At 37.1% G+C, this 17,160-nt stretch overlaps 1 protein-coding gene across 3 annotated transcripts in view; it reads left to right on the top strand.

The window, feature by feature from the left end:
- Positions 1-17,160, top strand: part of PHIP (pleckstrin homology domain interacting protein) — a 98,320-nt gene that overhangs the window by 47,722 nt on the left and 33,438 nt on the right. For all 3 annotated transcript variants that reach the window (XM_015859017.2, XM_015859018.2, XM_015859019.2), the window contains 5 exons: positions 6,352-6,480; positions 11,105-11,330; positions 13,746-13,883; positions 14,975-15,158; positions 16,104-16,227. In XM_015859017.2, coding sequence (XP_015714503.1) covers positions 6,352-6,480; positions 11,105-11,330; positions 13,746-13,883; positions 14,975-15,158; positions 16,104-16,227 — 801 coding nt within the window. The remainder of the gene's footprint in view (positions 1-6,351; positions 6,481-11,104; positions 11,331-13,745; positions 13,884-14,974; positions 15,159-16,103; positions 16,228-17,160) is intronic.

Raw genomic sequence — 17,160 nt, forward strand, 5'->3', positions numbered from 1 at the left:
GCCTGTTAATGCAAATAAATGCTTTACATTTTAGATACAAAAATTCAAAATCATATGGACATTGAGAAATAAGGATAAGATTTCTGAAGCTAACGTCGGAGGTTTTGTTTCCATATCTACAGCTAGATGATTTGTACTTAATGTAAACTTGTCTGGTTCTATTCCTGATTCATTGCATTTCTTTCCAAGTATAAGATCTGTAAGATAGGTGGTAGGCGTATTGCAAGGCCCTTTTTTCCAAGCTTTTACATTTTCCAACCTTGCAACATATACTGTATCTTCTGGAAGATTTTAATAGAAGCTCTCACTTAGCTTTGGTGTCTGGATGTATTGTGAATCTATGTGAAGCTGTGAACAGTGACTTAAAAGAGTCATACGCAAAACTTGACCAAGTTCAAGCATCCCATAAGAGCGTCACTGTTTTACACAGCGGAAACTATTGAGGGTGTAATTCAAACCCTCCTTAGAGTTACTGGAAAGCCTGCCACACTACTGGATTGGGGGATATTTTTCCCTCTCTCTGGTCACTGTGTCTTTTTTCTTACACATCTTAGTTTTTATATTAAAAAAAGTGAGGGAAAATTGGGAACTGCCGTGGAGGTGATGGTAGTAATATGTTTCATAAAGGAGCTGTTGTCCAGTTTATGTCAGTTTTACCAGATTCCCTGTCCTCATCCCCCAGTAATGATTTACGTATTTAATTACAACTTAATCCTTACTTTTTTTAGAATTTACTGTGTTAGTGTGAAAACAGCATCAACTGATTGAGGTCAAAGGGGTTTCTTCCTGCAAGCTGTCAATCAAGCAGAGACTACCAAGTTGTGATTCTGATTTTATTTTATTTACTTATTAATTTATTGCATGCTCCTCCTTCAGAGAGCTGGTTGTTGGCTCTGTCCTTTGTTTTTGAATGAATATTTCATTACAGGCAATGACTATGCTGTGCCTCTTTATGTCTGTTCAGCAGTGTTTTTCCTACCTTTTCTTCTGAGGCCTACTCATTAGTTTGAAAACTTAGTGAACAATTTAATCTTCTGAAAGAAAGTGTATTCTCTCACTGATCTGTACAATGTGTTTTCTTATGTTCTCATGCTGCTTTTATTTTCAGTGCAACCTGACAAACTTTGAGGCCCCAATAGCATTATCGCCATCCCTGGATGTGGTGCTCAGGGATATGATTTAGTGGAGGGTTTTAGAGTTAGGGTCCTGCTTAGGCTGCGGTTGGACTTGATGATCTTCAAGGTCATTTCCAACCTGGGTAATTCTATGATTCTATGATCATATCAGTTACAACACTGTTTCCTTTACATTAATCAGTAAGCCTAGATCTTGTTGGCAGCTTCCCAATTCATTTTAGCCTAAATGGCATGCCAAAAAGTTGGAGTCCCTATCAGAAGTGTAGTATGGAAGATCAGATTCCATTCAGGAAAGCTCAACAAAGTGCTCTCTGCATCGATTGGTTCTGCAAGCCACTTGCCCATATGGACAACCTGTTGTAACCTCCAGCATTAGTGGAGATTTGAAGACCATTGCCTTATGTTGTGGCCTTCATAATGTCTGAAGAAAATTCCCATTTTTATGGAATAATGTAGACTGCGTAGTTTAGGACCTCATCTGAAACACGGAATGACTAAAAATAAGATTTTAAATGTACAACTTTTGAATCAGTCCGTTGTAGCCTTACTGAAATGTTTCTGAAATTTTTGAAAGGTTTCACCTTTGAGTAGTATTTAAAGACATATAAAGGGTCCGGAAGAACAAAGCCTTCATTATCATCTCTTAATTAAATAAAGAAAAAGCACAGTACTGAGTTTGCAGAGTATTTAGTAACAAATAATACATTGTAAATACTTATTGGAGATTTATATAAGTTCAGGCACCCATGGGTGATCTGTAGGGTATTTTAATGGACTTGGTAGGAAGTCTGTTGATATTTTTTAGCTTATCAGTTGTCAGAGATTGCTCCTTAGAGCAAAAGAGAACCTATATATGCAGGGGAGACTTCCCAATAGCTGGAAATTGACTTGATTCTAGCAGCTATAATACAGTGTCAACACTTACAAAAGAGTCTGTTTGCTTTAATAACAGTTAATTATCTTTGCATTTTATTGGTATTTTTAGAAGGTTGCTCTGGCATATTGTTGTGACTAGAAGAATCTAAATTTTAGTTCTTAAATTTGAGTGTTGCTTGTGATTGGTTTTCATTTGTACCCATGCTTTTTAGCAGGCTTGTTGTCTTCCTGCTAAAGGATTCTGAATATGTGTTCTCTTTCCTTAGTGCCTGTGCTAGGAGTCTGAGCTCTGAGGTTTTCCATTCTCACGATAAGTGAAAACGTGTCTCTGTAGCTGTTGCAGTTTGAATTTGCTTCCCTTGAATATAGGAAGCAAAAATTATTTGTGTTCTTTTAGAGGAGTTCTTTTGTCTCAGTGCCTACTTGTCTTTCCATGTGTGAGCTTTTTCTTTCTTGTCTGGATGTATCTCTGGTGTGCTTTAGGATTATAGTTTTCCTTTTGTTGTTGCATCATGTGTAATGCATTGCAGTCGAACAGTGATCTTCTTGTTTCCAACTAATGGCCTCAGTATCTTAATGTCAAGGAAAATATCTACCTCAGGCTAGAGTTCATTGACGTGTTGAACGATACTGATGACTTGTGCTGGGAGGTCAGATGGAGCTGCATAGGCAGAGGTCCCTTAGTAAGTTACTTCTAATGATCTTACTACATTCGTGGCCTGCTGCATTCTTTTCTTGTTGGCTTCTGATTGCTTCAGTTGTTACTGTTTGTGCTGTGTCCCACATCTGTTCCTAGTGGTGGACTTGCTAATGTTGATTTCATCAACAGTTTGGTTTTTTTTCCTTCAGTCACCAATAGAAAGACCTGGATTGAGGGATTTTACTGTTTGCATTCTTTTAGGTCTGTGTATCTTTTTTCAAAACCAGAAACTGTTATCCATTCTTAGCAAGTTCACCTGCTGCACAGTTTGTCCTATTTGAATTAAGTGCCATGTCATGTGATAGTGCTGTGCCTGTGAAATCCAGCTAGTGGTTTCTTTTGTTTGTTTGTTTTTAAAGTAAATGAATTATATTTTCTTTGGTATGTAAAATCATTTAATTTACTGAAGGAAGTCTGTTAAGTTTTCTGGTAAGCTCTCCTCCTTCTCTAGGAGGAAGTTTTTCACTCAGAGGGTGGTGACGCACTGGAACAGGTTGCCCAAGGAGGTTGTGGTTGCCCCATCCCTGCAGGCATTCAAGGCCAGGCTGGATGTGGCTCTGGGCAGCCTGGTCTGGTGGTTGGCGACCCTGCACATAGCAGGGGGTTGAAACTAGATGATCATTGTTGTCCTTTTCAACCCAGGCCATTCTATTATTTCTGCCCCGTGTGCTGTGTGTTCCTTAAAAACTAGCTTTTAAGTCTTTCATACTGTCTATTGATAATGGGTCAAAAAAGCTCCATCTTCTCTCTTTCTCTAGGTACTACTTTTCTGTTTTCAAACAAGAAACTACTTTAGTGATCTAAGATGTTAATTTATACTGTTGTTTCACAGCTCTATTATCTCTGGTTTAAGAACAGCAAACTGTTCTGAACCGAGAGGAAAAGGATAGCTGTCCATTTATGTTTTTAATCAACATTCCTCTCGTTGACATTCCAATGTCCTTCTGTTTCCTTGCATATAAAATGCAGGCAAATAGCATAATTCTTGGAGTTGTTGATACTAAAAGTAACCTTACCTTATTCTTCATTGTACGCATCACTAGTTCTTCCTTGTTTGTGACTGAAGAATCTCTGCTACTTGCTTTGTTAACAAGTGTCTTAACACGCTGACTTATTGGCAGTCCTCACATTGTATGCACAGCTCTTAATTAACCAGTGTGCTTTTTTGTGCTCATGAGTGGTGTCTTCTCCCTGCCGCAGATATCATTCAGCAAGGAAAGATTCCAGAAAGTAAAAAACATTTCACTTTTTGGGGATGCTGTCTTCAGACGGTACTTGTACCTTTGACTCGAAGGGGACAGGATGAGGAAAGCTTCCTTTCTGCTAATGCCCTACATTTAGCTTACCAGAAGTTAGAGCTTCCTTGATTTATTTCAGCTTTACCTTTTGCAACTTTAAATTTAGTTTCTGTTTCAAGTGACCAAATCCTGTGTTAGCTTTTATTATTAAAGAAATTCCATTGTAAAGTGCAATTTATTAAATCAAAATATTTTTGTGTGTGTATTATATACTGGATATCACACTCTGGCAGGCTTTGCCAATTGCTTTTAATAGCAATTATGCATTGGAAGCTTATCCCTAAGAGTAGTTTTTTTTGTTTTTGTAATACTAAGAGTCTTTATTTCCAAGTAGTGGTGCATCAGACTTGAGGGATTGTACTAAATGATCCTACTTCTGTCCTTTTCATAAGCATGTTTTACACCAGATTCTGGCCATATTTACAGTGAAACTATTTAATCTGTACTAATTACTGAATAAGGAGATCACTATGTTTTCTTTATATAAGAAAGGAGTGTCTTCCAAATAATGTTTCACTCTTAAAATACAGGAATTTCTTGAAAATGGTCCATCTAAGCCATTTCTTGTTGGGAAAAATTAAAATTAAAAAATAATCTAAGATTCTGATTTATTTTCCTTCTATTTTTAAGTTTCCACCCCACAGTTGTTAGCAAATAATTCTTCCCTGGTCATGTTTTCCTTGTGAAACAAGGTCTTCCATTCTTGGGCTCTATAAGAGGACCCTGAAATTCTGTTTATGAAGAACTTTAACGTTAGGAGGTTTGATACTTTTGTATTTCCTTTGTTGGGGTAAGGCAGTCAGCAGTCTCTATGCATATACTTCTTTATGAGATTTTTCCTCTACATCTGTAAAGCCTGCACTTGGGCTGGAGTTCCTTCCCCTTTTTATCTGCTCCTTCAGACTGTCTCCCTTGAATAAGATGAGCTTTCTGTACGCAAAAAGCAGCGCAAAGTTGTAGTTTTGCCTTGTTGGATCTTGCTTTGCCTAAAGTAATTCTATGTTCTTAGCTGTTGCAATGTTAGTGCCGCTCACTTGAAGCTCTGTTTTTATTTTCCATCTTTTTTCTATAGGATACCTCTGTTAAGAATTTGTTCCTTCTGGAATAATGGGCAAAACAGAACATAAAACTTGAATAGATTTATGTTCCTTTTATCCCAATCCAGAAACTGTTATGGAACACACTCATAGTAGGAAAGACCCTTGTCAAATTATTGAACCCCTGGTCATAGGTGTAGTAGCCTTTACTGTTGGGAGGGTGTGCAGGGGAGCAGGAACGCTGTAGGACCACGGGCGAAAGAAATGGACTTCTTGCCTTAGTCTCAGTCTGCAATTTAGGAAAGGCACTGCCTGCTTCACTTGATTTTTGAGGCTTAGTTCATTCACTTTGGAAGTAATGCTGGTGGCCTCTGGAAGGTGCTGTTGAAGTGCATAGTGCTTCTGCGTGCAGACTGAATACTGTTGTTTGCTCTGGCAGTACATAGGCCCTCCACAGTTAGGGAAAGAATTACTTTTTTTTTTCCCCCCCCCCTTTTTTTTTTTTTTTTTTTTTTTTCTTTCTTTTGCTTTAAAGACAATGCAGAAGTCCTTTACTGGGGAGAATAGAAAGGGGCTTTCTGAAGAGGTGCTGAAGACGTGAAAATTCAGAGTGGTGATTGGTCACCTCTGCTTGATTGACAGGTTGCAGGGAAAAACAAAAACCCATTTGTTCTGGCTTAAAGGAACTGGAAAACAGAAAATGAGTATCAGGTAAAAATTCCTTTTTTAAAATCTTTGCAGTTCTCCTTTTAAAAAGTGGAGTTTTTACAAAAATCAAAACCTCCCCCACTCCAATAAATTAGGAGTAGGAATTACAGAAACAGGCAGTTGCTAAGTTGTGTAATGTGGGTTGTCAATGTCAGTGTGTTTTGTAGTGGGCAGGTGTCCCGAAGCACCACAGCAGCCATTGCTATGGGCTATAGCTTAGCAAAGAGGCAGAGGATTGAAAGGGTGTAGCGACTAAAGCCCTGAACTGGACCCAGCTCTCTGTTTAGGTTTATTAGCAGGACGTTCAAGGGGAAGCTTTTATTTTCACTTCCTGTACTGTGCCTGCTTTGCGGATTAAGTCTGTCAGTTTCTACTACTACTATCAATTTGGCATCTTTCACGAGCATTATTTTAAAAATTGAATGGAAAGTGAATAGCCAAAAAAGTAAGGTGTTTGAAAGGAGCTTCCATCTTAGCAGTACACCACCTTGCAGATTTTATATAAGTTTCAACGTCAGCACCACAGTTTTGCTAATCATAATTGCAAACAGTTTGTTTCTGGTAACTTAATCATTTTGTATATTGATGTATTTCAGATTGAAGGACAAGGACATGGTGCAGTTTTTGACTGCAAGTGCTCTCCTGATGGGCAGCATTTTGCATGTACTGATTCTCACGGTCACCTTCTGATTTTTGGCTTTGGTTCCAGTAGCAAATATGACAAGGTACAGTACAAGATACGTGTCAAAATGTTTATGTGTTTTGAATGTGTTTATGCAAACTTTGTTAGAGCTTTGTCTCAAGAGTGCATTGTAAATCATTTTTCAGCTAGGAGTGTATGATTCCTGTTGTTGACACTGAGTTTGCTTTTGCTATCTGTTGTTTTTAACTGCAGATACATGCTGTCAAGCATGTTTTATTTGCATGGGAAATTGAAAGTAAAAACAAAAAATCACCCAGTCACTGTCTCCTCAGTGAGACTAGTGAGGTTACCAGTGTCGCTATGGATCCACACAAATGATGAATAGCGGAATTGGTAATATCTAAATATTTTGCTTTAGGTTTTTTTCTGGTTTCTAACTAACATGAAAATGTGGGGAGGTGTCATAGATCCAACTCCTGGGATCTGCATTGAAGCACTGTGATGCCTGAATTACAGTTATTTACAGCAAATGTATTATACGTTCTATTTAAAAAAAAAAGAATTGTCTGCTGTGTTTCTGTTGTCATGGATGCCTTGGTGCTTATACAGCAGTGTTCTCCTATTACTGTGTAATTAAAATGTTACATCTTTATTCTAAGACTATACTCAGCATTATTCTGAGTGCAGATGCTTTGCTGCAGACCCTCGTGACTGTAAATAATTTGTGGTGGCTTGTTTTTCCCTATTGATGAGCATGCCCTTTGAGCTGTGTAGGTTACCTAGTTAGGAGTACTAGTTAGAGTGATTCTTTAATCACCCAGAAATGAGGTGATGTCTCTCTTTCCTTTCCAAGACTTAAACAGAGATGTATGTTCCATGGTTTTCATATGTGCATCTGGTATCCAGTACTTACAGGTTGTTGAAGTGCTGGCTTTTGGATTTTGCTTTCTACTTGCAGATCTTTTGACACAGACTGGCCTTGGAAGTGCCATGTAAAAGTGCAGAGGGACCCAAAGAAGAAATAACAAAAGCGGTTACAATCTTTGCCATGTTAAACACTGCAATTATTTCTGTAGTGTTCTAGCTCTTATTTTGATGTCAATTACAGCAGCATTACATTCTAGAATACTTTATGATCACATTTCTCAGCTATAACTCAAAGCACTTATTTGGGAGATAGCAACTGTAGCCATTACTATGGCTCAATCCATCAGAGCATTTTCCCTTACAAGGGAGACAAACAGGAGCAGAGTTACCACATGCAAGGAAAACTGGCATTATCAGATCAGTTTCAAGGTCCTTCTGTCTTTCAGTAGTTTTACTCTTCTAAATTTTAAATCCTGATCCAATCAAACATTTCTCTCACTGTGTTCGTTAATAACTCTTTATCTTTCCAATCATTTTGGTAGTGCATCATACCCCAAAACTCATAAATGTTGGAAATGAAGTCTGAGCAAAAAGCAATTGTTATCTTTGCTGTGACGGACCAGGAGTCTGTTACGTAGTTATATGAAAACGTTCCTTGTGAGTGATTTAGGCCTGATTTCACACCTTGAATGTTACAGACCTGTCATTCTTTGGAATTTTATCTGCAGTCTTCAAGAAAGGATTGTTCTTTTAAGCTATTTGATGATTTAAAATTGTTCTCTTCAGCTGCTACTGTATCATGGTAATCCTGTCATTACTGACTGAAGGAGAAATGGGAACACATAGGATTCACATCTCCATCTTAAATGTCAGCTTAGAAGTTACAGAGCCCTTCCTTTTCTTGTTCTGTTTCTTCTTTCATTTTTGTCTTACATGCCTTATGGAAAAAGGTAACTACATATTGGCAGGTGCTGGGGATTTGGTACTCTGTTTTATGATGTCCCACCCTCAGCTCCTTGTTTTTTGTTGATTTGATTGGGTGAGTTTTTTAGTCTGTTTTTCCAGATATCTTGTGAGAATAAGTGCTAGTAGGAAGTACAGGGGGTTTTATGTTGTTTCTTTGGTTTAAAGTCATTTCCATGCATCTTGGGGAATGATTTTTGCAGGAGGAAGAAATATAAGTGACCAGTTCTGCACTCCTGTATTTGTGAGTTCTGTTCAAGGCAATGATTTAATGGAACTTAAGCCAATTTCAGTTTAATTCCTTGAATTTCTGACTGCATGCACACTTCTGAAGTTCTTGTATACATAGAAACTTGTCCAGGAAGGACTAACTGACCTAAAGATGCAGTAGTTCCATGTTGATTACTCTATCTCTGGTCCTTGTAAAATGTTAGTTCCTATAGTCTACCCAAACCACGGTTCCTTGTTTCTCACTGACAGCCCCTGTGTGGCGTATTGTTGCACTGATGAAAAAATCTCTCTGCATTTGTGTATGTGTGTCCATCTGGAGAAACTGTGAACATTCAGCATATGTGTAGTGTAGTTACCATAGAAATAACTCTTGTAGAGCTCAGACCTTGTAGAAAGTTTTCTCACCTGAAGCAAGTAATATAAAATACAGAGGACCTGTGAGTTTGTGGTTGGACTTGATGATCTTTAAGGTCTTTTCCAACCCGAGTGATTCTATGATACTAAAGGTGGCACAATATGTTGTGTGTCTGTGTGTGTGAATTTAATCTCTAAAAGTTTATCAAGAAGCAGATCTGTTTGTTAGTACTTCTGTTTGCCTGCTGGACATGTAAGCAAATGAATGTAGCTATTTGAGATTCTCTAAATAATTCTTCCAGTTATTCTCTGGACCCAAACTAGCCTGAACATGAGATCATTCCTGAGGTTCCAGTAGATGCTTTGCAGAGTTCTGTCCAGGAAGCTGGACTGAGCCTGGGTTTTCCATGAAGTGCTGTTCTTACCATGAAGTAAAAAACTGTTTACTCTCTCTGCTATACCTGATTTCATTGCAGAGTACAAAGGAAAGGTAACGGTGGAGAGTTCCCTTATGATCTTGTGTTCAGTTATGAGGATGCTGAACGTGTGAGGAAGAATTTCTAGATCTCCATTTAGTCTCATGAAGTTTTGTAAGCATGAGATGTGGACAACACTGTACATTGCACGGTGTACAGTTCCAGTCTTACCATTGGAATCTTTCTCAGTATTGGAAATATTTAACAGGAAAATTTGCGCTAGGTGAATGTAGTAGATACTCTACAGTTACATTCTGGGCAAAAGCCTCAAAAGGGACCTGTATCTTTATCATACTGAGCCGGCTGTTGAGCTGAAGGAACAAAGTTGGTAAGCAAGCTTTGACTGTAATGAAATACATGAAAAAGGTTGCATTTTTCTCATTCAGCCTTTGTTAACAGAGACAGTACTTGCTTCCATTCAGGGCTTTTTATTGAAGTGGGATGTTGCCTTGTCCATATGTACTTGGTAAAGGTAACCTTTTGAGTCCCTGAATTACATTTAGTAGCTTTCCATGCATCTTTCAAATTTTCTTCCTGTCATAACTTTTCTGTATTTGTGTGGGATCCAGATCCTACAGTTCCTATCCATTTATTTTTTCCTGAATTAGGAATTACAGGAATTTTCCTGAATTAGGAAAAACATAGGCACTTTCTGATTCTGTAACTGACGTGTCTGGTCCTTTTCTGGTCTTCTTACATTCCAGATGGGTGCACTTCATGTCATTGAGAGTCTAGATCTCTGAACATGATCTATTCCTGATGCTCTAACATCTGCCTTGCTGATTTCTAGATAATAAATTGTACATGGGTGCTCCTCTGACTGCTAAAATACCTGTCCTTTAACACAGAAGAGACTTTTCTTCTTGAGATCTTGGCGCCTTGGTTCATTTGCTCAGTTATTTTTATTCTGCGCTGGAAAGCATTTTTATGAGTGAATGATGATTTTATGATTTTATTTTTACCTGTTAAAAGTTAAGCTGAGTATGTGAGTTACCAAGAGGGATTGCTTGGCAATAAGCAGTGCTGGGATGTGTTCTATATGTTGCCATTTGTTTTGTTTTCTCTTTTCTCCTTGTGATTCAGTGTCTTTCTGCTTGCAGTGTTGGGATGTGTGTGGTGGTGAGTTGTGGTTCCAAAAGCCTTTTTACATTCTGTTTGGACAAAAGAATTCTTTCCTCTTCAGTGTCTGTGGTTAGTCAATTAACATAAATTATGAGCAAGTGGACTGAAATAATTTTGAGTATTTCAGCTTTATATTAGCTTTATTTTAGTTAATGCATTTTCTTTGTGTATCCTGCACTGTAGCAAAAAAAATTGTATGTCTAACTTGTGGTGATAAAAATACATGACTAATGCAATGTGATAAATGTGATCCTTATTCTCTTCTTATACCATTGTTCCTAAGCCTATGGCATTTTACATTTTTACATTACCAGATATATGTATGTGAAAATCTGTGACCTTTTTAACATGTTGATGCCGTGTTCCATCAAACATCTACAATTACTTGAAGATTGCCCCATTTGTCCGTTCTTCAAGTGCTCCTCATTATCAAACTTGCATTTATTTATTTATTTATTTGTAGTGAGAATATAGAAAGTGAATGCTGGAGAATGGTCATTTGCTTGTCCTCTTTAAAGTGAGATAAACAGAGCAGGTTACAATCTTGCTTATGCAAAAGTGACCAAATAAATAAAAAATAAGATGATGTCCTCATTAAGTAGATTTTTGGCAGTATTTTCTTCTGTGTGTTTATTAGTAGTCTTTTTCAAAATATACATACATATATATATTACAAAATGACTTTGTTTACAGATAGCAGATCAGATGTTCTTTCATAGTGATTATCGGCCCCTTATCCGTGATGCCAACAACTTTGTCCTGGATGAACAAACACAGCAGGCTCCACACCTTATGCCTCCCCCATTTTTGGTTGATGTGGATGGCAACCCGCATCCTGCAAGGTATCAAAGGCTGGTTCCTGGTCGTGAAAACTGCAGGGAGGAGCAGCTTATTCCTCAGATGGGAGTGACATCTTCAGGTATGGAAAAATTTGGTATATCATAACCTCTGTAGTTGCTTGTAGAAGTTAAACATTTTCACTCTCATGTTGTTCTTTTTCTTCATTTCTGGGAGTAGTAGTTCATATAACATTGAAAAGTGGCATTGTTTTTGGCACTCATTGCTTGTGACAGAAAAGTAATTGTTTGTGATTAATCAGATTAATACTAGTTGATGCTACACTACGAGTTAGCTTGGAATTTGTTTCACTTTGAAAACAGCATGTGATGCTGAATGAGCTTTCAGTTGATCTCTTTGATTTAAGATGTCATACGTCAAAAAGCCTAAAAATCTGGTCCTCCATAGATCAGTTGTAAGAGGTAACAACTGAAAGAAGAGAAAAACATGAAGCATGCAGGTCTTTTTCCTCTGTAGATAAAGACAGTCACTCTACTAAAGCTTTGGTTTGTTATAGGAGCTCTTAAGTTTTGATAAGGATGGAAAATCTATGACGTTTTTCTGAAGTCTTATAGTACGTGTGTACTGTATATGATGAACAGGAATATTTTCTGCCTGTCACTGTGGAATACTGCCTGGACGTGGTCCATTGTGGATGGTAGTACGGGTGGAGAAAAATTTAACAAGTCCTCCAATATTATAGGTAGAAAAGCTGCCTGTGAGTCACTTGTAAGAAGGAAAAAAAATAACCTTCCTGGTTGATGTATGCCATTTTTTATCACTTTAGATAGTAGATTTGAAGCTAAGTTAGAGTTCCATAAAGGATTGATTTTTACCTTGCTACAGCTGCAACATGGAGAAACATGGCATTCTTAAATTCTCCAAGTCTGGAAGTGTACTGGACACAGTATTGAAGATAATATCTTAAAACAAGCTAGACCCTACACACATGCCCAATGTTATTACATTTACTGATGATACGTGAATGACTATAGAAAGGTTATGCCTGTAATGTTTCATTTCATAGCAGGAAGCCTTCAATGAGGCCAACAGAGGGCTGGAGAGACAGAGGATTTTTTTTTTTCTACCACCTTACAATTTAGCAGCAGCATATGCCATTTTATCCAGAACTAGACATTGTCTGCATATGTTCGCTTCCTCTAAGGAAGCTCTCTGAAACTTTATTGTGGGAACTGATAGGTCTCACTCACTGGGAAATGACTTATTGTCAAGAAGTTTTATGTAGAAGCCTGTGAGAGTAGGAGTAGTTCAGATATTCTTGCTTCATTTACTCCCTAAATGTTACTTGAAGCTCTTTTGAACCGGGTGTATCAGAAAATATCAAGTATTCATCTGTCTTTCTGACTTGATTTTTTTGAACTTGCTGTTATTTGTGAAAGCAAAATTTCACAGGCTGGGTGCTTTAAAAAAAATTCTTTTTCTTAGGAAGCAGTTTCTTTTTTTAAGATCAGTCTGGAGTTATTTGTAGTATTTCCAACTGTTTTCTTAAGACAATATGTTTACTTATAAGATCACCAAATAAATCTGACTGCCTTGCTACACACGTCAGAAAACGTCCAACTGTAGTTGTGCCAGAGTTCACTCCATGACTTCTGCTGTTCTGGTGAAGTTGACTGCAACTAAACCAACTTCAAAACTGAGAGCTCTGTCTTAAATATTTATTTTCCTACTATGCAGCATAATCAGTGTGACTTCTTTCTTGCCACAGTCCAAGCTGAGTATTTCATAGCAAAATTGCAGTAATATTGAGTATTTCATCTTTCAAAGCTTATACCACAGTATCTCTTTGGATGATACTGGGAAAATAGTTTCTGTAGCTTTTTTTTCTTTGAATATTCTCATTCCTCATTATGAAGTTTTGCAAGTTCTGCTTCTGTTGACAAGAATTTCCCAGGCTCTACTCCAGCATGTGTTTAACTGAAGTTTTGATTAAAGTGTTCTGTGATGCATTTGGGGCAGGCTGAGCAAACAGTTCACAGAATCACAGAATTCTAGGCATTGGAAGGGACTTCTGGAGATCATCTAGTCCAACCCCCCTACTAAAGCAGTAGGTCACACAGGAGAGTGTCCAGATGGGTTTTGAATATCAGCAGAGAAGGAGACTCCACGACCTCTATGGGCGGTCTGTTCCCAGTGCTGTGTAACATTTATGTTACCATTATTAAAGGTTACAACAGTTGTGTTAAGCTTTTGTATTTTGATTGCACTTAATCAAATATAAATTTTTATTGGAATTAGTGGTCGCCTTCACGCTGCTCCAGGAAATTTAATACAAGAACTTAAGAAAAAAATTATCCTGTTTTATAAACAAGAACACCAAGGAGAAGACTATTAAAAGTATGCTTTAGCTAATGCATAATCAAATTATTATATACCGTACTTGTAAATTTGAAAGCTAAAAACTTAGATGAGCAGTTTGTGATACAAGATTCTTTAACATATGTGTGTTTATTCTCTTGTCTGTTTTACTTTACAGGATTGAATCAAGTCCTTAGTCAACAAGCAAACCAAGAAGTGAGCCCACTGGATAGCATGATTCAAAGACTTCAGCAAGAGCAGGATCTGAGACGTTCTGGGGAGGCAGGAACAAGTAGTACCAGCCGGATAAGCAGAGGTAAATTACACACAGCTGTGGTGAGAGTATTCTGGTTTTCCAAATGAACCATATAACAGTTGGAAACATGTTAATTGCGTATCATTTTGTATGATTTTGTTGAGCTACTAGAGAAGGAGTGCAGAATGATAGGACATCATTCATTTTTTGTCTGTTGTTTTTCTGCTTTTGCAAAACTTCATAATTATTCATATGACAAAACTGTCTTCATTTAAGTTGCGTGCTCACTTGGAGGATTTGCAGTGGCTGCGTTCCCTTAGGTGTAACTATTTTGCAGTTTAATCTGGAATTGCCCATCTATTTGAGGGAAATCTGAATGGTCTCAAAACAAGGAAACAGGAGGGAGAAAGAAGGAGAGGGTTACTTGTATCTCAGAATAGCTATTCCATGTTTTAATGTAGGTTACAGGGTAGTTTTCAATGCTTAAAAAAAAATAAACAAAATAAATAATAATAAAGGAACCTTGGTTGATAATAGATCTGAATAAGCAAGAATAATGTGTGCAAAGTGTGGAAAAACACCTGAGTCTTTACTACGATTCTAGGTGTTTGTAGGATGCTCAATGTGTGGGGTTTTTTATTGTTGTTGCTGTTAGGGTTTTTTTGTTCATTTGTTTTCATCATTTGAGTTTCTTGTTTGAAAATCTTGCAGTTTGGATTCTAAGTATTTTGCAGTGTTGTGGCTTCCTTTTTTTTTTTTTTTTTTTGAGGTAGAAAATAGTTTAAGGAATATACTGTCTGCGTGAGATCTCCCTGCTTTTCTTAATATAAAATCATTTTAGACAACAGTAGCACAAATTGTCATCTTGTAAACATTTTCAAAGACTGAACCAATGAGACACATGTCAATTTACTTCTCTTGACTTGATGCCTGCATTCCTTTTCAGTATGGCTTTTTAACATGGAATTCTGCAGCCCTATAGAGCGTGTTTTGGAAGTTATAGGAATAGCTTTAATATTTGCTTCCTTCTGAAATAATAAAAAAGAAAGGCTTGTTCCTTCTTTCCATTCATTTTGAAATTTTCTTTTTGGATGTTACCCTAACCATTTCCAGTTAAGTACAATTATTGCCTTTTGTTGGTTTTTCTTAAGCATCTGTAAGTTCTACCTCCGAAGTTCATTCACCACCAAATATAGGATTAAGACGCAGTGGACAAATTGAAGGTGTGCGTCAGATGCATAGTAATGCACCCAGAAGTGAAATAGCAACTGAGCGGGACCTTGTGGCTTGGAGTCGGAGGGTTGTGGTGCCTGAACTGTCTTCTGGTGTGGCCAGGTAAGCAAAGGTCCAGTTTAATTTTGTGAATTTCGTTAAATTGAACGTTGTCACAGTCCTGTTTGTGAAGAGTTTCTGTCTTCTGTGGTCTCAATTCTTATAAAGTCAGTTTGTGTGAAATAGTTCTTGTTTCCCTGTCACTTGTAAAATCTTGGAATTGTACAGGTAATGTGAATAAAAAAATAATGATTTTGTAAGTGGTAAAGTGATTTAACTTGCACATGCAGTAGAGTCTAACTGCCTAGCTGATTTCTGGCTTGTACCATGGCATTGCAGTATGTTTCCGCTGCATTTGTTCCTGGCATTTTACAACTGGAACACTGACCCATCAAGTGCCGGAGATGAACTTTGATTTTCAAACTTGAAGTAACTTCATTTTGTTTAGTAATATACTCTTGTGATGAATACTTTTATCAATGAGGCAAAAAACCCTACTAACTGCATCTGGGTTGCCCTAACTTTTTGAAATAAGATTGAATAAATAAGATTGAAAATTCTTATGTAAACAAAGGATTTTCTGAATGGTTAAATTTTGGAAATCGTTTCAAGAGGAGATAATTAATATAGACACTGTGTTGATGTATGAAGGTGCAGGTTTTCTTTAGATTCAGAAGTTGGCATCTTGAGAACAACAACGAAAGGTACTTTTCATTTATGTTTTTTAGATTCTATGTATATTTCTCAAGAAAGTTGCCTTTGAATTTAGAATAGTGGCTTTGGGAATAGTTAAGTCCGATGTCCTTTGAACAGAACACAGCCATGTACTCAATTCTTGCCTCTTGAAATCTTTATCTGGAAAGGGTAATTTTTGAAGCCAGGTCTGACTCTACTCAATGAAATGACTGTTCAAAGCATGTCACAACTATTGAACATTTATTCTGTGACTTGGTAGAGAAGTGTTAGTATGTTTGCTTTAAGGTTAACATCTTAATTTTCTATTTTTAGTAGGCAGGAAGAATGGAGAACAGCAAAGGGAGAAGAAGAAGTAAGGGTGTATCGATCAGAAGAGAAAAGAAAACATGTAATGAGTCACATTCAGAGAGAGAACAAAATACCTACTTTCACTAAGGTAAACAGACACTTGTACTTTATCACACTAAGAAGCATAAAATAAATGCTGTTTGTTAGGCCACATGAGTTTACATAACTATTCTCAGTTTTAAATTTGAAAATCAGGGGCAGGGGAGTCTGTTTATCTCCACGGAATGAGGACATACGTCCACACTGATGTTTCACTGTGCTCTGAATAAACTGAGATTGCTCTTAGAACTCCCCTGCGTGAGAAGCGCTGTGAATCTGGTTCTGGGAATGTGCTTTGCTGTAGGGTGGCTGTCACTGTTGATCAATACATCTTGATGCAGATGTCTAGAGTTTGAAATAGTGTTCTGTGGAAATGTTAAATTAATACTTAAGTCATAGCTCTTTAATGCATTTATGTTAGCCTCCAATTGAAGATTTGGGTATTTTCTGTCTTGCTGGGCTAATAATCATTATGCAAATTTCTGTGGTATTTCTTAAAACATGCATTTTGCTGAACATGGAATGTATTTTTCAGAAAAGAATAAAAGGGGAAAGAAGAAATAGAAGGGAGCGGCCTGTGTTAAAAATTACACTGTCATCGTAACTGATTTTCATAAACCTTTGAAAAAAAAAAAAAATTTAATCTTACCAGCCTTTATAGCAGTAAGAAAATGAAGGCTGCACATTCTGTATTTACAAAAATGACTTCAGATCTTTTTAATTTAGAAATCAGTTTTATGTGTGCTTCACGTTCTCATTATGCTTTTTTAACCAACCAATAATTTAGCATTTATTTATGCTGAATAACCAAACAGAATTTCTAATGAAAGAAGTAAACATTAAACAAATGGAAAGGAGAACACATACTTTGGTTTCCGTAATATTCTAAACAGGACTATTTAATCCTTAATAAAGACCTTAGGAAAATACATGCCTCCAGGATTGCTTGCAAGTTGTCCACTGGAAAGTAAAAATCATGAAA

The sequence above is a fragment of the Coturnix japonica genome, chromosome 3 (genome assembly GCF_001577835.2).
Source record: "Coturnix japonica isolate 7356 chromosome 3, Coturnix japonica 2.1, whole genome shotgun sequence".
NCBI lineage: Eukaryota > Metazoa > Chordata > Aves > Galliformes > Phasianidae > Coturnix > Coturnix japonica.